At 52.1% G+C, this 23,800-nt stretch overlaps 3 protein-coding genes across 18 annotated transcripts in view; 2 read left to right on the plus strand and 1 right to left on the minus strand.

Moving 5' to 3' along the window:
- The first annotated feature begins 11 nt into the window (after nt 1-11).
- Nucleotides 12-6,988, plus strand: YBEY (ybeY metalloendoribonuclease). 9 transcript variants are annotated; one of them, XM_045585325.1, is made up of 6 exons: nt 12-132; nt 614-872; nt 2,540-2,668; nt 4,431-4,499; nt 5,684-5,791; nt 6,346-6,988. In XM_045585325.1, exons 2-5 carry the CDS (start codon nt 663-665, stop codon nt 5,768-5,770), a joined length of 495 nt encoding a protein of 164 aa, XP_045441281.1. In that variant the 5' UTR covers nt 12-132; nt 614-662; the 3' UTR covers nt 5,771-5,791; nt 6,346-6,988. The 9 variants fall into 9 exon arrangements, with proteins under 9 accessions (XP_045441281.1, XP_045441278.1, XP_045441277.1 ...); XM_045585322.1 differs by having other exon boundaries at nt 28-132; nt 609-872; XM_045585321.1 differs by having other exon boundaries at nt 71-141; nt 609-872.
- A 441-nt stretch (nt 6,989-7,429) lies between these two features.
- CUNH21orf58 (chromosome unknown C21orf58 homolog) lies at nt 7,430-18,804 on the minus strand. Its single transcript, XM_036448231.2, has 8 exons — nt 18,285-18,804; nt 17,161-17,221; nt 16,670-16,743; nt 15,321-15,488; nt 13,847-13,958; nt 8,774-8,913; nt 8,297-8,529; nt 7,430-7,933 (listed from the first exon to the last, which is right to left on the minus strand). Exons 1-8 carry the CDS (start codon nt 18,342-18,344, stop codon nt 7,882-7,884), a joined length of 900 nt encoding a protein of 299 aa, XP_036304124.2. The 5' UTR covers nt 18,345-18,804; the 3' UTR covers nt 7,430-7,881.
- Nucleotides 18,805-22,279: 3,475 nt separating this feature from the next.
- PCNT (pericentrin) overlaps nt 22,280-23,800 on the plus strand; it is an 84,272-nt gene continuing 82,751 nt past the window's right edge. For 5 of the 8 annotated variants that reach the window (XM_036446303.2, XM_036446304.2, XM_045585327.1 and 2 more), the window contains exon 1: nt 22,280-22,474. In XM_036446303.2, coding sequence (XP_036302196.1) covers nt 22,418-22,474 — 57 coding nt within the window. In that variant the 5' untranslated portion in view covers nt 22,280-22,417. The remainder of the gene's footprint in view (nt 22,475-23,800) is intronic. The other 3 variants (XM_045585329.1, XM_036446310.2, XM_036446316.2) reach the window with 2 other exon arrangements.

A 23,800-nucleotide genomic window follows, 5' to 3' on the forward strand; every position in this document is an offset into this window, starting at 1 on the left:
AGCGCTTCCCCGCGGGCCGCGGACCAAAACAGTGGCACCGACTTCCGGTCCTACCTGAGCAATCCGACCCCGCCCGCGGGCCTCCAAGCTCTGGTTCCGCTCTCCGGCTGAGCGGCGGCGGTGGGGCTTCCGGTGCATGGGGTAGGGGCTTGGGTCTGCAGGCTTCGCTCTCCATACATACGCGGGTGGCTTCTTCTCTTTGAACTGTACTTGGGGGACGCCAGCCCACCCGCGTGCTGCCAGGCGTCAGCGCTGAGCGGTCCCTGGGGAAGCCCTGGATCCGGCCAGCCACCCCATTCTACCCTTCCCTCCTCCAATTCCACTGCCCCGACCCCGCTCACCCGCTTGCACTGTTAACCTTCCCCTCCACCAGCCTGAATTTCTCGTGGCTACTGTAATCCATTCTGGCTTGCCTGACTGGCGTCAATTTTATATTTTATAGACCTTCATTTTTATATTTTTCTTACGGTAAAATGTAAATTTCTGTAATTTATTATTATTATTATTATTATTATTATTGCCAATGAATTGCACCAAATAAAATGACTTGATTGTGTGTGTGTGTGTTGCCCTTTCTAGGACTGATTTGTCTTCTCTTCAACTTAAAGCGCAGGTCCCTTTACAGATGTTGTTTTTTAAAGTGCCCCGGTCGTCCTCCTGAAATGAGTCTGGTGCTCAGAAACCTGCAGCGAGCTATCCCCCTCCGGAGAGTGCCGCTCCGCCAGAGGATGGAGATAGTCAGGAGTATTTTAGGAGTCCAGAAATTCGACCTGGGGATCATCTGTGTTGACAACAAGAGTATTCAGCACATCAACAGGATCTACAGACAGAAAAACATCCCAACTGATGTGCTTTCTTTTCCATTTCATGAGGTAAAAAGTATTTTCCTCCTCGCCTTGTCTAGCCTACCATTCAGTGTAAATTTCCTGTGTTACTTATATTACAGACATGATTTTTTAGTTTTATTTTGAAAACTTCCACAATATACACAAGAGTAGAGATCAACCCTATTGATCAATGCCCATTTCTGGAGGAGGAAAGGGGATTGAACTCCTCTCTCCCCACCTAATGGGATGAGTGAATTAGCAGTTTTGAGTGTGAATCAGTAATGAATATGTATGGTTAAAAATTAAATAACACTGAATAAAAGAAGAGACTTGTGTAAATATTTCTACAAACTTGTGATAGCTGTCAGGTCACTCGCATTTATGCAAATGAGCCATTCAGGGCTTTACACAAGGGTTAGTAGCAGCCTAAATGGGAAAGTAGCTTGGCAACAGACTTCAATCCACTAGTGTCACACCCACAGAAATAAACCAGAGAAGGAAGACTATAAATATTAAATGCATAATATAAAAATACATTAAAATGTTTACTTATTAAGTATCACATGATCTCATTTGTGGAATATACTAGTAATGAACAACATAAACTGATGAACAAAAATAGATTCAGAGACATAGAAACATCGAACAGCCGAGACCGATTTGGCTCAGTGGATAGAGCGTCAGTCTGGGGACTCAGGGGTCCCAGGTTCGATTCAAGTCTGGGGCATGTGCCTTGGTTGCGGGCACAACCAGGTGGAGGGGAGTGCAGGGGGCGGCTGATCGATGTTTCTCTCTCATCCATGTTTCTAGCTCTCTGTCCCTCTTCCTTCTTCTCTGTAAAAAAATCAATAAGTAGAAAAAAAAAAAAGAAACATCGAACAGACCCTCAGAGGGAAGGCAGGGGAGGGTGAAGAGGGGGAGGGTAAGAGATCAACCAAAGGACTTGTATGCATGCATATAAGCATAACCAATGGACACACACATTAGGGGGGTGAGGGCATGTCCTGGGGGGGCTGGGAGCAGCTGGGAAGCAGTCAGTGGGGGAAATGGGAGACATATATAATGCTTTCAATAATAAAGAATTTAATTGTTTTTAAAGTTCACTTCTTTTCCTTAATGGGAAAAAACAAACAAACCATTAACAATATTGAATAAATATGCAGCCATAGGTTCCTGGCTTACTGTGAACTGAACTCAACTAAATGGACCGGTGCTCATGGTCTTTACGGTAAATAAAATGTGAAAGGCTATTTAGGACAAAATACCAGGAGGAAAGAACAGAAATATAAAACTATATCAGTGTGGTGATTTAACTTCTTTCTTTTTTAGATTTTTTAAATTTTTTATTTATTATAGTATCACATAATTGTCCTCATCCCCCCATTCCCATCCCAAACCCCTCCACAATTATGCCCCCACCCCTCTGTTGTCCATGGCCACTGGCTAGGCTCATATGCATGCACACAAGTCCTTTGGTTGATCTTGATTTAACTTCTAGACATAATCTGGGTGACTGTGCATTGGGAAGGATGAAAGTAATGGAAAGGAAAATCACTCGACAAGGTGGAGACACTTGTGTGTAGTGGCTTTGTGGTCTCCCGCCCCCACTCCGGACTAGTCAGGACAATGCCTTCCAGGATGAAGTCTGTAGGCCTGCCGTCCGGTTAGTGTTCCTGAGGCCCTGTTCTCACAATCTGTTCCCTCCTTTGCAGAATCTGAAAGCGGGTGAAATTCCCCAGCCTGATTTTCCAGATGACTATAACCTGGGGGACATTTTCCTAGGAGTGGAGTATATCTTCCAGCAATGCAAAGAAAATGAAGATTACTATGACATACTGACTGTAAGTAGGAATGCTCCAATGACGGTCTGCTTAGCAAAGAAATACCGTGTCCTTCATCCAGGCCATAAAGAGGTTGGCGACGGGCCACCTGTGTCCACACTATGCCCACGGGAAGAACAAGGGTTATTGAGGGAGACCCACAGAGAGGGAGATCCGCAGCAAAGAAGATGGCGGAGTGGGATCTGCATGCCCTGTGGCAGTGCCAAGGACAGGAAGAGGACAGGCAGTTTCTCCATAACTGAGATATGAGATAAGGGAAACTCCCAGTAGTGACCTTGATTTAGCTTTTACCTCTGAGCTCAGCAGGCTGGGTAGTTAACACAGGTTTGCTGAATATGCTTCTTAGGAAACTGCCCAAAGTGGACAAATTTCTAGCATCCAGGGCCTTCCAGATCTGTCCTCAGCTTATTATATTTAAAAAAAAAAGGGGGGGGGGAGTTCTGAAAGTACTGAGTGTGATAGAGTCATATTTTAACTTCCCCAAGGATTCAATGGAGGGGTCTTCCTTTGGCCAAATAGCCACATCCTGAAATAGGTTGCAGGGTTTTGGGGGGTATCCTAATGCTTCCACTTGAGACTCAGAGTGAGCAGGTTTTGGGGGGAGGAGGAGGTTTCCCTTTCTTCCTGGGCAGCAGGAAGCCCAGTGTAGTCAGGACTGGTCAGCATGGTCCAGCTCTGAGATCTCTGTGGCCAGTGAGGGTGCACCCCAGGGAGCGAGGGGCATGATCGAGGGTGCAGTTGTGGATATCTGATTTCACTTCCCGGCACTGTTATGCCCAGATTTCGTGATCCCCAAAGACCACCAGGGAGCGAGTCTGATGCAAAAGCAAAAGAGTCTTTTTATTTTTAGCTAGCCTGAGCTCACCCCCCACATACCAAGGCAGCAGCAAGGTGGAGAAAGAGAGCGGGTCTCTCTAGAATAGGGGTGTCGAACTCAATCAGAGAAGGGGCCAAAATCTAAAATCCAGCCTAAATCGTGGGCCAAATGGTTTACTGAACAGTCATAAACTGTCATTGTGATGGAAACGCAGCGGAGTGCAGTGATGACAGCGCGGTGCGGGCCACATTGCAAGGCCTGGCGGGACGGATTTGGCCTGCGGGCCTTGTGTTTGACACATGTGCTCTAGAACAAAGGATTTATAGGGGTGGTGAGGTCACTGCTTTGGCTGACCCTGATTGGTTGGGTGAGGGTTAGGGTCCAGTTACATAGCGACATAGTTATATAAATTATGACACAGTACAAAATGGAGTCAGGAGTTGGCCCTGCCCTGCCCTCTCAGCACCTCCTGAGGGTTCTGTATCGAAGTAGAGGGTCAGCCCCCGACTTCTGTGACCCTCATCCCCCGTCACAGGACCAGCCAGCCACTCTCCACCCCCCTGGCTGCCAACTGCACGTAGGCACCTTCTCATAGCCCTCAGTACCCTCCAACTACCCCCTTATCCTCCACGTCTCACCACTCCTCTGACCCTTCCCTCTGCCCTGAGAAGCAGGTGTCCCCTCAGGAAATAACCACTGACCCTCCCTACCCCAGAGATCCTGTCTTCGCATCCCTGATGAGGCCCTGGTCTACCTGATGTGTTCTGAGCCCCGCCCATGTTCTCATTGCCCACTCACCCCTTTGGTGCTGCTGCCACCGACTCTGGAAGCCCTGCCTGGGCCCAGAGGAGGGCTCCTGACCGCCCACCAGATGTGGGCTAAGCTCTCCCTGCCCTCCTCCTCCCCATGGTCAGCCCTGAGGCATCTTTTTGCTTGTTCCCACAGGTGACTGCCACTCATGGGCTCTGTCATCTACTGGGCTTCACACACAACACAGAGGCCACATGGCAGGAGGTAGGTGCCCCCCCCCCACCCCCACACACACACACAAGCCAGGGCTGCCCAACCTGCCCCTTGCAGTCGATGAAAACCAAAACTGGAAAAAACAGTAAAATAAAGAATTTTATACATGTTTATTTCTTAAAAGTTTTACAATGTTTGTTTTAAACGGTGGGCCCCCAAATGTTGTGAACTGTATTATTCACGCACTACTGAAAGTCCGAACAGAGAGGCTGAATTATAAAAATTCCATGAAATTCTGATGGCTTTGGGGCAATGGTAAGATATGTACACATACATACCTTAATAAAAAAATGAAAAAATAAATAATAAAAATCTTCACTGTATATCATAAAAAAAAAAGAAAGAAATTCTGATGGCTTAAAGTTACAACATCTTCGCGAGAGAAACTGTGATGCTATTTATTAGTTTCGAACAAGATTTAAAATGCAGGTGTCTGATAAGTTCTGGAGCAGTTGGCTTCCTCGAAGGGTGCAATGTTTACCTGTGTTTTAAGGTCCATGTTGGTATACAAACCATATTGTGTTTAATAAACTCAAACTGTATTTGTAGTCAAGTCTTAGTCAGATCCTCTGAAAGGCCTAAGAAACTTTTTCATTCACAAAAGAAGTCCCTGGTGCACTTGTCCTGTATTCCGGTCATCCTAGGTCCATACCCTGGCTCCACCTCCCCTTCTGTGGCCGGCCCTACTGTGGCCCCTTCGCCCCTTCCTCCTCAGCCCTCCACCTCTACATCTAACAGGTCTAAGTCTCAGTGTGTGCAGTCTGCCAGGGACCCCAGCCCTCTGAGCCCTAACCGCCCTGCCCCCCCCCCAGGAGCCATCTGCACCCTCCCTCCCCTGTGTCCTGCACCTGTTCTCCTGTGACCCCAAGTAGACTCTCCTCTTTCCTACCAAGATCACCTCCTCTGCCCCAGCCCACAGCCTCTCCTGCCTTCTCCATCGTTCACCCTGCGGGCAGCATTTTGGCACTCCCTGTGCACAGGTGCTGGGCACCCATGAGCAGGTCCTTGAGGGAAGCCCATGGCCAAGGCTCCCCATGCCATAGCCTCGGGGACACGGGCCTCAGCGAGGGGATATGCCGAGGAGGGGACCCTGGGCCGAGCTAGGGACTCCCCAGGGCCCGAGCAGCCAGGCCAGCTGGGCAAGTCCAGGGCTGGTTTTCGTTCCTTCGTTGCAGATGTACCAGAAGGAGAAGCAGATTCTCGAGGAGCTGAGCCGGCGCACGGGGGCCACGCTCCAGCCCCTGAGCAGGGACCTCTTCTGAGGAGCACGGCCCACGACGCAGGTAGTACCTGAGGGACGCCGCAGGACACAGGGACACCATGTGGGCGGGAGTTGACCCCTCCCCGTGGGTCCTGAGGATCAGAGGATTCCCCACACGGAGGGCTGGTCAATGCCCAGGCGGGGGCTAAATTCCATGAGTGGAACTCTTTTCTAAAGTACAGGTGAATCTCCATGTCTTTACTTAGAACACAGCGGACATGTTATTTTCAGTATTTTGATAAAACAGTTCTAAACTGCCGAAACCCATTTGGCTCAGTGGATAGAGCATCGGTCTGCGGACTGGGGGGGTCCCGGGTTCGATTCTGGTTGGGGGCATGTGCCTTGGTTGCAGGCATGTCCCCAGTGGGGGGTGTACAGGGGGCAGCTGATCCATGTCTCTCTCTCTCGTCGATGTTTCTAGCTCTCTATCCCTCTCCCTTTCTCTCTGTGAAAAATCAATAAAATATATATATTTTTAAAAGCACAAAACAGTTCTAAACTCTTAGGGCATCTAACCTGCCCCTCCCGGGGTTTCTGCCTTTGGTAATGAAACCTTTCTCTCTCCCCCCTTTGCAGCCAGCTACCCAGGAGGATGAAACAAGCGGCCTGGGGGCATATATGTGGGAGCAGATGATGGAGGGACAGGCACCTAGCCAGCCGGCTGTCACCTGAACCTGTCAGGTCAGGATGTGACCACAACACAGGGAGTTCCAGGAGGTCACGGCAGTAACACAGCCTCTCAGATCCTTCTTGGCCCCGACAACCAGGGCTGCTGCAATCCTGAGAATTTGGTTTCCCCTCTGAGTCTGTGTTACAAACATGAAAACCAGGGTGTTGCAAACACATTTCCCACTGGATTTGTGGCCTGTCTCCGTCTGCACTTCCCCAGCTCTCGGGGGTAAGGGCTTGAGCCTGTGACATTCCTGAGTCACCGTTGGCTGCGCATGGCCTGCTTGTGATCACACAGCTCTTGGCTCTGAAATCCTTTTTGAGAGACTGACGGGGTCCTGAGACCTGCTGGTCTCGTCCCTCTATGTGCCCTCATGAGCACCAGGCACCCCCAAGAGGCTCTCCACGTGACTCCCATGTGACTCCCCCTGCTCAGGTGGTGCACGGAGCTGAGTTTTTCCAGTGTACCAGATTATCCAAAGACAGTGGACTTGTCAGATGCCTTCCCTCTGTTAATAACGTGGAGAAATAAAACCGAAGCCATGTTAGAGAACATTAATGTGACAATGGAACTATGGCCAGACTTTTAATTGGTGCCTTTAACAAGAGCCTGGGCTGTGGGACGGTTCGGCCCTGACGGCAGCCCAGAGGTGAAGTGAAGCGGGCATCGTGCCTCCTCCAACTCCTCCTGGAGAACCCGAGGGTGCAAAGACAGTGCTCCTGCTCCTGAGGGACTTAGGGGACCAGCTGATGTACCCCAAAAGGAGCCTTGGAAGCATGCTACGACTGAAAAATGACATTTATAGGAAAACCATATAAAAAGCAGGAGAACATAACCCCACTAAAGGAAAAGAGTAACAGGAAGTACAGAGAGAGTCAAGGTAACAGCCCAGCGGTGTGGGTCAGTGGGTGAGCATCAGCCGATGAACCCAGAGGCCACCAGTTTGATTCCCAGTCAGGGCACATGCCTGGGCGCAGGCTGTGCAGGAGGCAGCCACGGGATGTTTCTGTCTCTGCATCCCACTCCCTTTCTCCCTAAAATCAATAAAAACATTTTTTTAAAAAAAGAGTAAAGGTAACAGATTCTTCCGGTGAGAAACCCAACAGAACCAGAGGAGCCTCTTCAGGAGTCGCGTGCAGCTCTGCGGGTTTATTCACAAGAGAAAGGCCGGGCGAGGGGGTGGATCTGCCTGTCACCAGTGCTTCCTCCCAGGGCGGGCGGCACATCACAGTCTCAGCGCCTGCTTTCCTCCCTCGCCTCGGGGCTGTCTCCCATGGGAAGGTTTCTATTACTCGGCTACATCTATGCTGTGGATCTTCTTCCTGTGGCTGCTGGGCATCTTTTCTGACAACATCCCTGTTGATCTCAGCGGCCAGGGACCACTGTCAGGCTTCCACCTGGTTTTTCTGGCCACATCTCTGAGGGAAGAGGGACCGTGGGGCTCACTGGCCTGGAGCCGGAGCGGCTGCAGGCAGGAAACCTTCAGGCACAGTCCTAGAGGGAAGACAAGAGTCTGGGTGTGATTACTGCCCCGCATGGGCAGGTGAGCTCTGCTCTGGGGATCAGGAGGGGCCCTCGCAGCCACGCTTGGACTGGACATGCCCAGGGTCATCTGGGTTAGACAAATGGCCCAAGCTGCACATAGCTTCCCCAGGAGTTTGCCGGGGGGGTCCCCAGCTGTGGTGATGGGTGTTGGGTGGGGGCCTCTATGGTCCCACCTGTGTCCCTCAGGAGATGACAAGGCCTTTCCAGTCCCCTTTCCCAATTCCCTCTGCAGCCTGGGGACCTGACAGAGACCTACGTCCACTGGCCTCTCAGTAGAGGTGAGGAAGGGCAACGGGGTCCCCGGATCCTTACGTGCTAAGGGCAGCGGCAGAGGGGGCGGCCACGTGGCGCACGGTGGGCAGGAAGCTGGCGGCCGGTGGGAGGGCGGTGGCGGAGACCACCGAGGGCCACGTGGAGTAAGCCACGGGTGCGCCAGGGGCCGCCTGCAGCGGGGCTGGGGGCGCATAGTGGTGGTGATGGTGCACCGAGGACGGCTGCTTCTGCCTCTCAGCTCGCAGCCCAGCGGGGTGAGGCCACTGCAGGCCCTGGCACAGCACAGACACCAGCTCATTCCCACAGTGACCTGCTGCTGCAGGCACCCCTCTTTCCCCCACCCTCACTCCCCTTCCTGACTTCGGGTGGCCTCAGAGCCCAGGAAGGGCAGGGAGGTGGGGGGAGGACATGGGGGGTCAGGAGGGAACACTCATCCCAAGGAAGCAGCTTTCAGTTTCCAGAAGTGTTTGCTTGGGTGGCCTCCTTTACCTGGCGTCTGCTCCAGGCTGGGCCTACCTGCAGGGTGGGGGGCAGGGGTGTGGCTTGCGTCCCCCTGGAGGGAGCAGGGGCCATTGGGGGCACAGCTTGGAGCATCAGGTTCTGCATGATGATCTGGTGCATCTGTGCGTTCTGCAGCAGCATCATCTCCACCATGTCTAAAAGGGTGGGGAGGGAGGAGGGGCTCGGTCACACACACAGGGCTCGCCCGTCCGGGTTCTCACCTGAGAACAGAGCTTTAGAGCAGCCTATTTGTTGAACAGGTGTAGGGTGTTACAGGTATCTGTTCCTCTTGAGTGGGTGTGTGTGGGGTGTGGGGCAGGGTCACATTCTCAGAGCTGAAATTTCTAGGTCAGAGGGTGTGTGTGTGCTATAGAGTGTGTGGACGGTGTCCAGTTGGGCTCCTAGGAGGTGGCTCCTCCTGCCTTACTGTAGCAGATTCCTCAAGGCCATCGGGGGACTGCGTGGTGGCCCCTGACCTCAGAACATGGCCTTCTTCGGAAAAAGGGTCTTTGCAGATGTAATGGAGGATCTTGAGATGAGATCCCTCTGGCTTATCCAGAAGAGGCCCAAGTCCCAGGGCAAATGTGTTTATAAGAGACAGGCAGAGGGAGACGGGGACCAAAGGGGAACACAGACATGGACAGAGACAAGCCATTGAGCTATAGCCGAGGACACCTGGAGCCACCACTGAAAGAGGCAGGAGGACTCTCCCTGGAGGGGGAATGGTCCTGGGACACCTGGGTTCTGCCTCCACTGTGACAGAGTGGCTTTCTGTGATTTCCAGCCACCTCACCAACAGGATATGCTCAGGTTATGCTCACCAACTCTGGATACTATGAAATGTGTGAATTTTACCAGTGTGAGAGGTAAACATGACCTGTTTCCACAGCAGCGAGGTCCAGGAAATTAGGCATTTCCTCCAGGCTCTGTCAGGCTCCCAGAGGAAGGCAGGTCCGCTAGGACCATTCACACTCCCAGGCACACGAACAGGGGCTCAGCAGGACACAGGACCCCAGCCAACAGCCTCCCCTCTCCAACGGAGACTCTGCCCCAGGTCCCCAGTGGGCCAGCCCGCCCTGCAGATTTTGGACTAACCAGGCCTCCATAATTGCACGGACCAATTCCTTAAAACGCACCTTTCTCTCTGTATACACATCCTATTGTTCTGTTTCTTTTTCTCTTTAAAAATATATATATATATATATATATATATATTGACTTTTTACAGAGAGGAAGAGAGAGAAACATTGATCAGCTGCCTCTTGCACACCTTCCACTGGCGATGTGCCCGCCACCAAGGTAAATGATCCTTACCGGAGTCGAACCTGGGACCCTTCAGTCCGCAAGCGGATGCTCTATCCACTGAGCCAAACAGGCTTCGGCTGTTCTGTTTCTCCAGAGCCCTGACTAACACAGGTTTTGCCACAGGGCTGGGGCACGATGGGAGGTGCAGACCCAGAGCCAGCTCCCTGCAGCAGCACAGCTGAGGGAACTCTGACCCTGCATGATAAGCAGCTGGAGGGCTGTCTGGCGGCCCCATCTGGGACAGGCCCTGGAGGAGACTTGTGTGTGTGCCTGGGCTGGGGCAGACCCCGCCTACCAGCAGCAGTGGGAGGCTCTGAGGGGACACTTCCCATCAGGCCCCCAGGACTCCCACTGAGAGAGTCAGGAGTGAAAAGATGACATCCTGTTCGCTACAGGGACGCTTCCTGACTGAGGGACACGATAATGCAATGGGAGAGCCTTCAGTCAATGGCCCCAGATCAAACTGATGCCACAGCAAAAAGAAAATAGCATGGATCCCTAACTCTGCACACACACATCCGCTCCAGATGGACGGTGAATCTGAACGTGAAATGTAAAGAGCCATGTGAGACCATATGACCTTGAGCAGGTCAAAACTTCAAACCGGACACCCAAGGCACTAACCATAAAGGAAAGAGCCCAAAAACCTATTAGTGAAGATAAGAATTTCACTTAAAGACATTAAGAGTGAAAGAGCAGGCCACAAAAAAAAAACTTAATATTTGTAATATGTATGTCCAAAAAGGACCCGTTGTAGAATATAAAGAATTCCTACAAATTAATGAGAGGCAAGCAATCTGAAAGAAAAATGGGCAACATACTTAAACAGGCACGTCACACAAATGGGTATCAAATGGCCAATAACTATGGAGTGTCCCAAAAAATGTATGTACACACTTTGAGTAATTATGAAGGCGATGTTTATTAAAGTACATTTCACTTGCAAAATTGAGCAGTTAAAGTGTGTATACATTTTTGGGGGACACCTTGTATATAAAAGGTAAAACGTAAATTAAAGCCAGCCTGATCTACTACTCATGCCCACCAGATTGGCAAACATGGGAAAAAATCTGAAAACAAAGTGTTGGTGAACTGCTGTGAGCAACTGAGACTCTCCTTCCTTTTGGTGGCAAGTTCGACATGGGAACCACCACTCGGGAAGACTGCCTGGCAGTGTTTCCTGACCGGGCCATCTCCTTCCCCAGCACGTGCTCCCCACGCACGTCCCGTCACCAGAGATGGCTACGTCCAGAGCAGCACTGCTGTAGGACCCCCGCAGGGAAGAACTGGAACATCCAACCCCAAAAAGAATGCACTGGTCCTTGCCAGTGTGACTTGACTGGGTGTCGTTCCATGTACAGAAAGGTTGGCGGTTCGATTCCCGGTCAGGGCACATGCCCCAACCCTCGGTAGGGGGCCTGCAGGAAACAAGGTTTCTCTCTATCCCCTGCTCCTTTCCTCTCTCTCTAAAAATCAATTTTAAAATCTTTTTTTTTTTTTTTTTTTTTTTTTAAATGCAGCCCTAGCCAGTTTGGATCAGTGGATAGAGCATTGGACTGTGGACTGAAAGGTCCTGGGTTTGATTCCAGTCAAAGGCGCATACCTAGGTTGTGGGCTTGATCCCCAGTAGGGGGCATGCAGGAGGCAGTCAATCAATGATTCTCTCATCATTGATGTTTCCATCTCTCCCTCTTTCTCCCTCTCTGAAATCAATAAAAATATATTTTAAAATAATAATCCTATATAACAAAGAGGTGATATGCAAATTGCTGTCACTCCAACACACAAAATGGCCGCCCCCATGTGGACACAAGATGGCCAGCAGGGGAGGGCAGTTGGGGGTGACCAGGCAGGCAGTTAGGTTAGGGGTGACCAAGCTGGCAAGGGAGATCACTTAGAGGTGACCAGGCTGGCAGGTGAGGGCAGTTAGGGGCAATCAGGCCAGCAGGGGAGCATTTAGGCATCGATCAGGCTGGCAGGGGAGTGGGTTAAGGGGTGATCAGGCTGGCAGGCAGAAGCAGTCAGGGGCAATCAGGAAGGCAGGCAGGCAAGCAGTTGGGAGCCAGCAGTTCTGGATTGTGAAAGGGATGTCTCAGATTGGAGAGGGTGCAGGCTGGGCTGAGGGATACACACACCACTCCCCGCACCCTGTGCACCAATTTTGTCCACTGAGCCTCCAGTAAATAAATAAAATAAAAGGATAATACATCACAATTTGTAAGATAATGTGATTGGTTAGTGCAGTGTCTGAATAATGGCCCCAGCAATGTCCACATCTTAATCCCCAGAACCTGTGACTATGTTTCGTTACAGGGCAAAAACAACCTTGCAGATGTGATTAACTTAAAACTCTTGAGATAGAGTGAAAGTAACCCAAGTGTCCACGGATGGATGAAGGGATGAGCAAAATGTGGACAAGAGTAGTAGCTCATTCTGGTTTTATTCTGCCTTAAAAAGGAAGGATATTCTGACATGCATGACAGCACAGATAAACCTTGAGGACTATGCCAGTGACAGAAGCCAGTCACAAAAGTACACTTGCTGTGTGATTCCATTTTACATAAGGTTCCTACAGGAGTTAGATTCATAGACACAGAAACTAGATGGTGGGTGTCAGAGGCTGGGGGAGAGCAATGTGAGTTAGTATTTAATGGGACAGAGTTTTAGTTTGGGAAGATGAGAAAGTTCTAAGGATCTGTTGCATAACAATTAACATCGTTCACACCACTTAAACTTGGTTAAGATGGTAAAATTTATGCTTTGTGTTTTTTAGCACAATATTTGTTTATTTATTTATTAAAAATACTAGAGGCCTGGTGCACAAAACTCATGCATGATTGGGGTCCCTAGGCCTGGAATGTGATCAGGGCTTGGCCGATTGGGGCCCAAAGGTCCTGGCAGGGCCGGGAGAGTAGATGACGGGACACCGGCACAGAAGAAACGAACATCTGATGCTGCCACTGTGTGATTCCCTGCCTCCCCCCTCCTCCTTCCCTTCCTACTGTACCACCACTGCAGCAAGTGGGTGGTGGGCAGATTGAGACCTACCCACGATGGGGAGGGACAGGGTGCAGGAGGTTGGCCGCTGGCCCCAAGGAGGGAGCCAGCCCTTGACCCCTTGGGAAAGGGGCCCTGTCCACTACCACCCACCCCTGGTGCCCTGTCCCAGCCCTGGGCCCAGCCCAAATCAGGCGATCGGGAACTGCTGGCCGGGGTGGGAGGAGAGAGAGACTATGGGAGGTTGGCTGCGGGAGCACACTGACCACGAGGGGGAGCTCCTGTGTTGAGCATCTGCACCCTAGTGGTTAGTGCATGTCATAGCAACTGGTCATTCTAGTCATTTGGTCATAATGGTAGCTTAAGCTTTTATATATAAATATATTTTTTATTGATTTCAGAGAGGAAGAGAGAGGGAGAAGAATCATAAATGAAAGAGAAACAATAACATTAATTGGCTGCCTCCTGCACGCCCCTTGCTGAGAATCAAGCCTGCAACCTGAGCATGTGCTCTGACTGGAAATAGAATCAGTGACCTCTTGGTACATGGGTCAACACTCAACCACTAACCCACACCAGCCAGGAAAGTTCTCTTTCTTTTATATCTTTTCTTCACTCAGCAATATCCATCATAGAAACATTTCTCAAAGTCAAAGCCATTTTTATGTTGATAAAAATGTTGAATAGCCAGAAGCTGACTCTAAATGACTACATTCTTATAAAATATTTTTTCCTTTCAGTAGAGAATTTCATAAACCCATATCAATATTAATATCGAACACTTACCTTCTTTAATACTTCCAGACCTTTGAGCTGGGAAGGCCTGGGGAGGGGGAATCTGTGCGATGAGTGGCTGCTGAGGTAGCTGCTGAATGATGGTGGGAGGAGCCTGGGGGACCTAGGAAGAACCAGGTGACTAGCTACTGAATGCGTCTTTGGAGAGAGTGTGCTACCGCACCAACCTATCCACACACTCACCCATGCATCTACCTACCCACCAACCCACCCACCCACCCATCAACCCAACAAACCACACATCCACCCTTCCACACATCCATCCCTCACCCATTCACTCTCCAATCTACCCACTCACCCACTCACCCATGCATCTACCTACCCACCCATAAACCCAACAACACACACACCCACCCATCCACACATCCATCCCTCACCCATCCACTCTTTCACCTATCCACTCACCCACTCACCCATGCATCTACCTACCCACCAACCTACCCACCCATCCATCAACCCAACAAACCACACATCCACCCATCCGTTCCTCACCCATGCACTCTCTCACCTACCCACTCATCCACTCACCCATGCATCTACCTAGTCATCCAACCATCCACCAACCTGTCCATCTACTTATCTATCCATTCAACCACAGGGAACTTTGATGATTAAACCTAGAGGTTGACTTGATGGCTGAACAGATAATTATGTGAGTCTGAGCATTAGCTTATGACATTGTATCTTAGGGATTGAATGTTTGCATAAAACACACCCTCCCTGCAACTTATGTGTTGAAATTAGGTCTGAAGCTTCTCCTGGTCATTATGAAGTTTTGAAAAAGAGTTAAAACACTTCTTCCCCTAATTCAGGGTTCTCCTAATGCTGAATTTCCCTAATACTTCTACCCTAGAGCACAAGTTAGGACCTGGAACCCCTGCCTCTCATCCTATATAACAAAAGGCTATTATGCAAATTAATTGAACTGTGGAACAACCAGCCGCTATGATATGCACTGACAACCAGGGGACTCAAATGCTCAACACAGGAACTGCCCCCTGGTGATCAGTGCGCCCCCACAGGAGGAGTGCCACTCAGCCAGAAGCTGGGCTTACGGCTGGTGAACGCAGAGGCGGTGACAGGACCCTCTCCTGCCTTGGTGGCAGCACGAAGGATGTCCGACTGATGGCTCCCAGACTGTGAGAGGGAGCAGGCCAGGCTGAGGGACAACCCCTCTCCCCGAGTGCACGAATTTTGTGTACCGGGCCTCTAGTCTATTATAAGGGGACAAGACCACAATCCCCAAAGCTCTGTCTTAGGGCACCTGTGAGGATGACTGAGATGAGGACCCTGGTGTCCTTGTGTGTGCCTGGATGTGGCAAGTGCACCACTATGGACTCTTAGCCAAACGACCTCTTCAGAGCACTCACAGGGCTGCTGAGCTTGCTGCAGATGGGTGGTCTCCGTGGGCACAGAGTCTTCCCACAGTGCTTCTGCCCCTGGGTTCACCGGGAGGAAGACCTACCAAGTGTTGGATGACCCGAGGCAGCTCCAGGGGTGGCGGGGGTGGGGAGGCGTCATGGTAGATGCCAGGGGGCACCTCTGTTGGCAGCGCTGACCCACGGGCTCCACTGCTGGGCCCTGTCCAGGAGCGGGCGTGGGCGCGGGAGAGCTCTTCCAGGAGGTGTTGTTCCTGCAATGCCAAGAGAGACTCTGGCCAAAACTTGTTTGGCTCAGTGGTAGAGCGTCGGTCTGCGGACTGAAAGGTCCCAGGTTCGATTCCAGTCAGGGGCATGTACGTTGGCTGTGGGCACATCCCCGGTGGGGGGGTGTGCAGGAGGCAGCTGGTCGATGTTTCTCTGTCATCGGCTTTTCTAGCTCTCTATCTCTCTCCCTTCCTCTCTGTAAAAAAATCAATAAAATATATATTAAAATAAAAGAGAGAGACTCGCCGAAACCGGTTTGGCTCAGTGGTAGAGTGTCGGTCTGCGGACTGAAAGGTCCCAGGTTCGATTCCGGTCAGGGGCATGTACATTGGTTGCGGGCACATCCCCGGTAGGGGGAGTGCAAGAGGCAGCTGGTCAGTGTTTCCCTCATTGACGTTTCTAGCTCTCTATCTCTCTCCCTTCCTCTCTGTAAAAAATCAATAAAAATAAATTGAGAGCGAGAGAGAGAGAGAGAGAGAGAGAGAGAGAGAGAGAGAGAGAGAGACTCTGCTCAGAGGGGCAGCCACCAAATCTGGGGTGGGAGGTGTGCCCTGGGCTCTTCCCTGGTGGCTGGCCCGAGTGGGACACCTGGAGTCTCCATCACTGCCCTAGGACCGGAGCCAGGCCTGAAAGCAGGGCCTAAGACTACCGCTTCTTTTAAAATTTACCAAATTATATGAACTACTTTCTGGTTCTGGCTGCCTCGGCATCCCCTTTGCTACAAGTGCTACATTTATCGGGACTATTTGTGTGGACTTGGGGTGCTCCTTCCTGCTGCTGTGGGACCAGCCTCCGGGCTTCCACTTCCTGTAGGAAGTGAGCCCTTTACTCAGCATTTCCTGCTTGGACAATGTGCCACCAGGGCAGGTGGCCCGGCCAATCGCATGCCTGTCAGAGCCCGGGCCACAGACAGAGCATGTTCCCAGCGCCCCAGGCGTGAAATCTCAGCTGCTCGCAGTTCACCAGCTGCCTGTCCACGAATCACAAAACTCAGAGTACTGGCACTGAGTCCAGAAAGACATGACAACCCCCATTCCACCTCACACACCCCACTCCCATCCTCCAGTCTTCACCCTACTTCCCCCATTCCCGCTCCCCACCCGGGTCTGAGTGTGGTGGCCAGCTGTTTCAGCCACAGACAGCTCGGGCCCAGGCTGCTGCAGCCTACCCAGAGTCTCTGCTGAAGGTCCTTCCTCCTCCTTAGGGCACTCTGCAGGGCTGCATCCGGCCTGTCCTCGTGTCCTGGAGAGAATGTGCAGACCTGTCAGGACACCTCGGCCGCATCCGCCAAGACCTGGCCCCATTTTCTCATTTGGAAAGTGGGGCTGAGGGATGTCCCTGTCCTGGGGCTTACAGGTAAAGGTGATAGGGTGGGATGTGAGGGAGCACTCAGCAGAGCACCTGGTGTGTGTGTGTGTGTGAGCCTTTGCGCACACGCACGCGTGTGTGTGTGTATATAATTGTGCCTGCCTGTGTGCATGCGTGTGTAAGTGCATATGAGTGTGGTATGTGTGTGTGTACATGTGTGTGTGGGTGGGTGAGAGTGTTGTAAAGATAAAACAAACCTTCAACCCTGGATGTAAGGAACAGATTACGCACAGCCTTGCTAGTGACAGAAGAGGGAGGGACCTGAGCAGAAGGTGGGTCTGGTACCCTTACCTGGCACAAGGTGGGGGTCCTCAGAATCCCCTTCCACATCCTCTCTTTCCTGCTCCAGTTTCTGTGGGGAAGAGACCGGGGCAGGGGCCGGTTCCCGGCACAGGCTCAGTGTGAGCGGGGAGCACAGGCTGGCGGGGGGCACCTGCCTGTGTCGCCGATGCCCCAGATGAAGGGGACAGGGCAGGGAGTGCTGGGTGCTAGAGGGTGGGACCGGTGTCACTTTCTCCACACACACACATATTCCTCCTTAGACTCTGAGGGTGGCGCTCTGATCTGTGCGGTCCCCTCCAGACAGCTTTCTGAAGAGCCAGACCCAGGCTAGCTCTGTGTCCCTGACCATCCTGACTGCGACCTGGGCCAGTCCTGGGGTAACCCCTGCTAGCCCCTGCAAAGGGGCCCGTGGGCCAGCAGATCGGGCGTGTGTGTGTGTGTGTGTGTGTGTGTGCGCGTGCAGGGCTGCAGGGTCAGCAGGAGAGGAACAAAGCAGGCGGGGACATGAGGAGCTGCTGTGCTCGGTGGTCTCTGAGGCTCATGTGGACTCTCAGAGGTAAGAAGTCTGGTGTGATGACAGGTCCCCCAGTCCCTCTGCCCAGGCCCAGGCCAGGGGTTGTGGGTCCTACAACAGGCCTGTGAAATCAAGCGGTCTGGCCCTGCCAAGGCAACCACAAGTTGAGACTTGAAATTCAATAAATATAGGAGCTTTTCTCATAGCAACATAAACTCATATGAAGCGAATTATGTTACAAATATCCAAATGGCCCTTAGCAGATAAAAGGTTCCCCACCGCTGCCTTAAACACTGAAGCCCAGAGGATCCTCAGGGGACCTTGGTGGGGCCCTGGAAGTGTTGGCCGCAGGTGTGTGCCTGTGTCCTGGCTGTGGAAACTGCCAGAAGAACCTACTTGTTCTGTATGAACGCAAAGAAGAAAACTCAAGAAACCACAGTCCATTACAAGGCTAAAATCCACTGGGGGGGGGGGGGAGACAAAAAAAGAAAAATAAATAAAATCCATAGGAGAGGGTTTTGCTGGGAAGCGGTAGCACTCACAAGAATATCTTACCCTTTAAAGCTGCACTCCTATAAGCTAAGCAGGTATTAAAAACACGACTGCCCGTCCATCTTACCTTCTCCAAGAGTTTCAGGGTCAGCCGGGCCATTTGATCGGCCACAGTGGAATCCAGCATCCCAGGACGTGGGGAGAGGGGGCGCGGCAGGCCCCTCCCTCCCTGGTTGCCAGTTATCTGCAGAGAAGCGGCCTCAGCCCTGCTGTCGATGAAGGAGATGAAGGAGTGTGGAGACCGGCCTCTGCCAGGGCGCGGCAGGGCCCCACATCTCCCTGGATTGCAGTGTCTGCAGCCAACACTGGCATCGCCAAGGCAGTTGCTAGACGCAGCCCACAGGGAGGCCCCAGGTTGCCAGGTTTTCGCAGAGTCTTTCCCAGGCCCCGCCCACTCCTTACCCAGGGGTTGCCTGCAAACACTACCATTCCCAGGTGTGGCCAGGCATGCTCCTTGGGAGGGCAAACACGGGCAGCAGCTAGGGCCAGAGGGGCAGAGCAGTGTCCTGGCGGGAGGACAGTGCCAGCCCCACCATACACGGTCCCCGCCGTGACAGAGCCCAGAAGAGGGTGAGGCTGTGGGGAGGGTTCAGGAGCCTGCACTCTGCATTATGACCTCCAGGAGGCCAGCAGGCCCCTGGCTGCTCCTAGGCACCCTCCGAGCAAGACAAAGCATGGGCACCAGCTATCTGAGGGTTTCAGGAAATTCTGGGTGGCACCAGGGTGCTGGCCCCTCAAGGGACACAGGTTGGGCCCCCACCCCACTGGGCAGGACATGAGTCTAGTGCTGGGACGGCCAGGAGCGGCCCCTGCCATGGCAGTGATGGGCGTCCTGGCAGCTATGTGGAGGGGACATCTGGGGCAGGTGTGAGTGGGAGGCTCCGACCAGCAGGGAAGGCCTTAGTGGTCGGTGGTGTGGTAGGAAGGGCAGGGCTCCACGGAACAGAGGGCATGGTTGTTTGTTCCCTTGGCTTTCCATTCCAGGTTTACAAATGGGTCAACCGAACTGATGAAGAGATAGAACAGGTTTGACATGGAGCGATGACCGAAGTCCAGGGCGGGGGTAGGAGCAGGGCTCCGCACCTTACAGCCCTCTCCTCAATGCAGCCAACCCAGAACTTGCATCAGGTGGCTAAAATTGGGCTAAAATCCCTTAAGTTGCCCTTCAGTCTTTAGATTTTATATGTATCATACCCCAAAGTTCTAACAGGTCTGAGTGTGTACAAAAACTAGTTAACTTAGTAACTCAAGGCAGCTAAGGAGGTGACTGTAGGTATATATACACCCTAGGGAGTGTGAACTTGTTTGGCAGTTTACAATAAAACAAACCTTTTCTTTAAAAAAAAAGTTTTTTTTATTGGTTTCAGAGAGGAAGGGATAAGGAGAGATAGGAACACCAATGATAAGAGAGAACCATCACTGGTTGAGCCCACAACCCTGACCAGAATCGAACCCGAGACCCCTCAGTCCACAGGCTGAAGCTATAACCACTGAGCAAGACCTGCCAGGGCCAAATTTTATTTTTTAAGAACAGTTTTAGATTCACAGAAAAATTGAGAAGATAGTACAGAGAGGTTCCACACACGGCTCCCCAATTATTAACATCTTATATTGGTATGGCACATTTGGTATAATTAATGAACCTATATTGATACATTATCATTAACTAAATGTCTATACTTCATTTTCTTCTTCTTTTTTTTTTTTTTTTTTTTTTTTTTTTTTTTTTTTTTTTTTTTTTTTTAATTCTCACCTGAGGATTTTTTTCCCCATTGCTCTTTTTAGACGGGGGAGGAAGAGAGAGAGAGCGAGCGAGAGAGCGAGAGAGAAACATCAGTTTCTCATCCAAAGATGTTTCTCATCCCAAAGATTGTCCTAACAGCAATGCAGGTATGGGTTTTCCTTTCCTGTCTGCAGAGCCTCAGCATACCCCTCTCTACAGAACTCCCCATTAGCATGGGAGGGGGGGGGGAGGTTGGGTTCTTCCTAATGTTATTGAAGAGGTCTGCCTAGGACTAGCCTGTAGTGTGTGGGTTCTTGAATTCATGCAGGGAAAATTTCACGAGTCCACTGAATTTTAGAGGACATTTATCAAAGCTGTGGACAATGAAACGAAGAAGGGCTGGGGAAATGCACCTGGGCAGGTCTGCTTTGCCTCACTAAGTAAAAAAAAAGGGAAGCCTTAGGGACAGGCTCAGCAGGTTTATCTGGAATGAACTACCACTGCCCATTGCTGCCCTGGTTGCAAGCCTAGTGGGATCCCTTAGAGTTTAGGAGATGCACCCTGTGGGGGAATGATGGGGGAGAGGCATAGGCTTGGACCTGGGAGAGAGCACAAAGCACTGGGACCTTTGAAGGGTTTTATTTATTTATTTAATAAATATATATTATTGATTTTTCACAGAGAGGAAGGGAGAGGGATAGAGAGTTAGAGAGAAACATTGATCGGCTGCCTCCTGCACACTCTCCACTGGGGATGTGCCCGTAACCAAGGTACATGCCCTTGACTGGAATCGAACCTGGGACCTTTCAATCCGCAGGCCAAAGCTCTATTCACTGAGCCCAACCGGCTTTGGCCCTTTGAGGGGTTTTAAAGGCTGGGAGTTCAGGGTTGGTCTTGAGGGAGAATTTCAATAGAACATCCATCAGCTTTATGCTGATGTACCCAAATGAGATTTATTCTCTTAACTTCATCTGCTCTTGGGTGTGGTTGGCAAAACTTCTGTTCCATGGCACTGTCCTCCCTACTACACACCATGGGCTACAGAATCGGACTTCTGCTGTCTCCCTGAGTAGGGTGATTTAAGCCAGCAGTTGCCAACCTCACCAGTTGGCGACCGCTGATTTAAGCTATTTATTCTCTGGTTGGGGAGAAGTGCAAACCATTTACTCTTATGTGTCCTGGTTTAGGGAAAGTAGGATTTACTAGATGGCTGTAACTACTTGCCATCTTGATTTTTCTAAAGGGCTGCAAACTGCTGTATAACTATCTGGTCTGTTTCCCTATTCTGCTAGTCCTGGCTTACTGGCCTGTTTCACTAACATTCTTTGATCCAGGGGACTGTTTTATGGCAGAGATGCTGGAGTAGACCATGACTGGGGACGCTCTAATCAAATCCTATGCTGCATCACTCAGGAGCTACAAGCTGGGGGTAGACACATGAACTCCGACCTCAATTTGGGACTGTCTCCAGTAAGAATACACTGGTCCACGAGTGGCGCCAGTCCCAATGGCAACCTGTACCTGTAACTCTGGGCTGTGATTAAAGGTCCTAACCCAGATCCCCACCGAATTCCTAACTGGCTGCCCTGGCACGTGGGCTACCTTCAGTCCAGATGCCCGTAGGCAAGGAGGTAGAAGCGAAGTCTTACAATAGGGAAGGGACATACGATATAGGAAGGGACCCAAATAATTTTGCTGTCTGTGAAATGAACAACAACAAAAAAAAGCATTCCAGCGAAGGAGGGCTCAGTGACCAGGGCTCAGTCCCGAGGAACGAGGGTGAGGGTATCTAGGACAGCAGGAACGAGACGTGAGATGCCCACTGCAGCTCAGACCACAGCCAGAAGCACAGAAGTAGTCGCTGTTTCCCAGACAAAGGAGGCGGGTTCTAGGAACTGCTCCCTGGGTGATCGTGGGGTAGAAGCCGGCCTTGAAGTCCTTCCTTGAAGAGGAAGGTGGAGTGGGTTCTGCCAGCGCCCCGGCTCCTTTAGGGGTAGGTCTCAACTCCCCAGGGGTCCACGTCTAACAACCGGATGAAAGTGATGGCTACGCTCGGTCCAAAGGCTTTGGCATAGGAGCTGACTCAGGATTCGCGGAACATGAATACTCAGCATCCCAGCCCACTGCGCAGACAAGGCGGTGCCCCGGCCCCTTTTAAAATCGACCAACCACAGCCAGGTCGAGGCCCCCGCGCTCCGCTGATTGGGGCGTCACCGCGCCAATCGGTGGCGCGCAAGAGGCAGGGGCGGAGCTCCACGCCGGCCGCGCCATTCTGAGCGCGCGTGCGCGAGGGCAGGAACGTGACCCCCTGATTGGCGGCGAAGCCGGCCCGGGGAGGGGCGGGCTTACGTCTGCGTGACAGTTGTCGCGGGGGAGGGAGAGCCCGGGCGAGGGGGAGGGAGTGTAAATAGAGCGAAGGCAGCACCGTGTCGGCTCCGTCACCTCCCGGGAGGCCCGCGAGGGAGGCCCGGAGGGAGATGGAAGAAGATGAACAGGAGCAGCGGCGCAGAAAGGTGGAGGCCGGAAGAGCGAAGGTAAACGACAGCGCCGACTCCTCCTGCTACCCTGGTGCGGGCTCCTAAGGGGGGGGGGTTTCCAGGGCCCGCCACCAACCCAGCCAGGAGCGAATGCGGTCAGGCGGAGGCTGCCGCCGCACTCTTGCCCTCTCTGTCCACTCGGATGGTAGCCACCTACTGGCCGCCGCCATCTTGAATCCGCCGCCCTCTGCCCAGCCCCGCCCCTGCCGCGGTGCCACCAATCAGCGGCGGGGGACGCTTGGCGTCTCTCTGAGATGCCGCGCGCAGGGCACGCCGGGACTCGAGGGGCGTGGCGGCTGTGGTTGGCCCGGGAGGGCGGGTGCAGGTGGGTGGGGGGCTCTGCCCGGCCCCCCTCCCTTGTTTCCCGGGAGCCTGGCGTGGCGTTGTTTCTTGGATTCGCGGTGTAGTCTCCGCCAGGTTTCTAGTCGCCCTAACGGACTGGTGTGGCTTAGGAACGCGCCGCGTCCCTCACTGCCCACTCACATCCTGACCCCAACAGAAAGTGAAGGGCAGGCAGGTAGTGAAGGGAAGGGCGCTCTCGCTACCTCCTGTGCCCTTGTTCTCCTGCACAGCCAATACGGGGCACCCCTGCACACCTGTGCACAGCTGCACCTGTTGCGGCTCCACCTCGGCACGGCTCAGGCTTCCTGGAGGACTTCTAGGACCTGTGACTTCCTTGCAGTCCTGGGGGACACAGGATCAATTCTTAGGGCTCAAGCCTGCTTCCATCCATTTAAAACTACACGCAGATTTTCATGTTACTTGGAATTCTGCGGTATTATTTAAATGGAAAAAAGGTTTCCCGATTGTTGTTCCAGGAGACATTTTACATTGCAGAATACCACCTCCCGCTGACCTACTGTTTATTTCCGGGGTCCAGAAGTTCCTGTTCTTTTTAAATTTAATATGTTTTTACTGATTTCAGAGAGAAAGAGGGAGGGAGAGAGAGGTAGAAACATCAGTGAGAGAGAATCATTCATCGGCTGCCCTCTGCACACCCCCTACTGGGGATCAAGCCCGCAACCCAGGCGTGTGCCCTTGATCCGAATCCAACCTGGGACCCTTCAGTCTGCAAGCTGACACTCTATCCACTGAGCTAAACCAGCTAGGGCCAGAAGCTCCTGTCCTTGCTTCATTGCTGTTGGGGCCCAGGTGGACGGTCTTGAGCAGGTGAAGTGATGGAGGTGCCTGGGGCCCGCCCACAATGATGGATTCCCAGGGAAGCTATAGACACCCTGCCGAGCCTCCTGGAGGCAGTGCTTTATCCTAAGGTTGTGGATGATGCCCAAGTGAATTCACTGGTCCTGGAGTCATGTGTTTGCA

Source organism: Pipistrellus kuhlii, unplaced genomic scaffold (assembly GCF_014108245.1).
Source record: "Pipistrellus kuhlii isolate mPipKuh1 unplaced genomic scaffold, mPipKuh1.p scaffold_m20_p_2, whole genome shotgun sequence".
Classification (NCBI taxonomy): Eukaryota; Metazoa; Chordata; class Mammalia; order Chiroptera; family Vespertilionidae; genus Pipistrellus; species Pipistrellus kuhlii.

What these genes read in the sequence shown, in the direction of transcription:
- YBEY (XM_045585319.1), top strand. An exon ending in TTTCTTTTCCATTTCATGAG is followed by an intron (nt 873 to 2,539) that starts GTAAAAAGTATT and finishes CCTCCTTTGCAG; the next exon opens with AATCTGAAAGCGGGTGAAAT. An exon ending in CAGAGGCCACATGGCAGGAG is followed by an intron (nt 4,500 to 5,683) that starts GTAGGTGCCCCC and finishes CCTTCGTTGCAG; the next exon opens with ATGTACCAGAAGGAGAAGCA.
- CUNH21orf58 (XM_036448231.2), bottom strand. Translation starts at nt 18,344, where the DNA reads ATGCTGGATTCCACTGTGGCCGATCAAATGGCCCGGCTGACCCTGAAA. An exon ending in CTCGGGTCATCCAACACTTG is followed by an intron (nt 13,959 to 15,320) that starts GTAGGTCTTCCT and finishes GGTTCTTCCTAG; the next exon opens with GTCCCCCAGGCTCCTCCCAC. An exon ending in TCTGCCGCTGCCCTTAGCAC is followed by an intron (nt 7,934 to 8,296) that starts GTAAGGATCCGG and finishes TCTTCCCTCTAG; the next exon opens with GACTGTGCCTGAAGGTTTCC.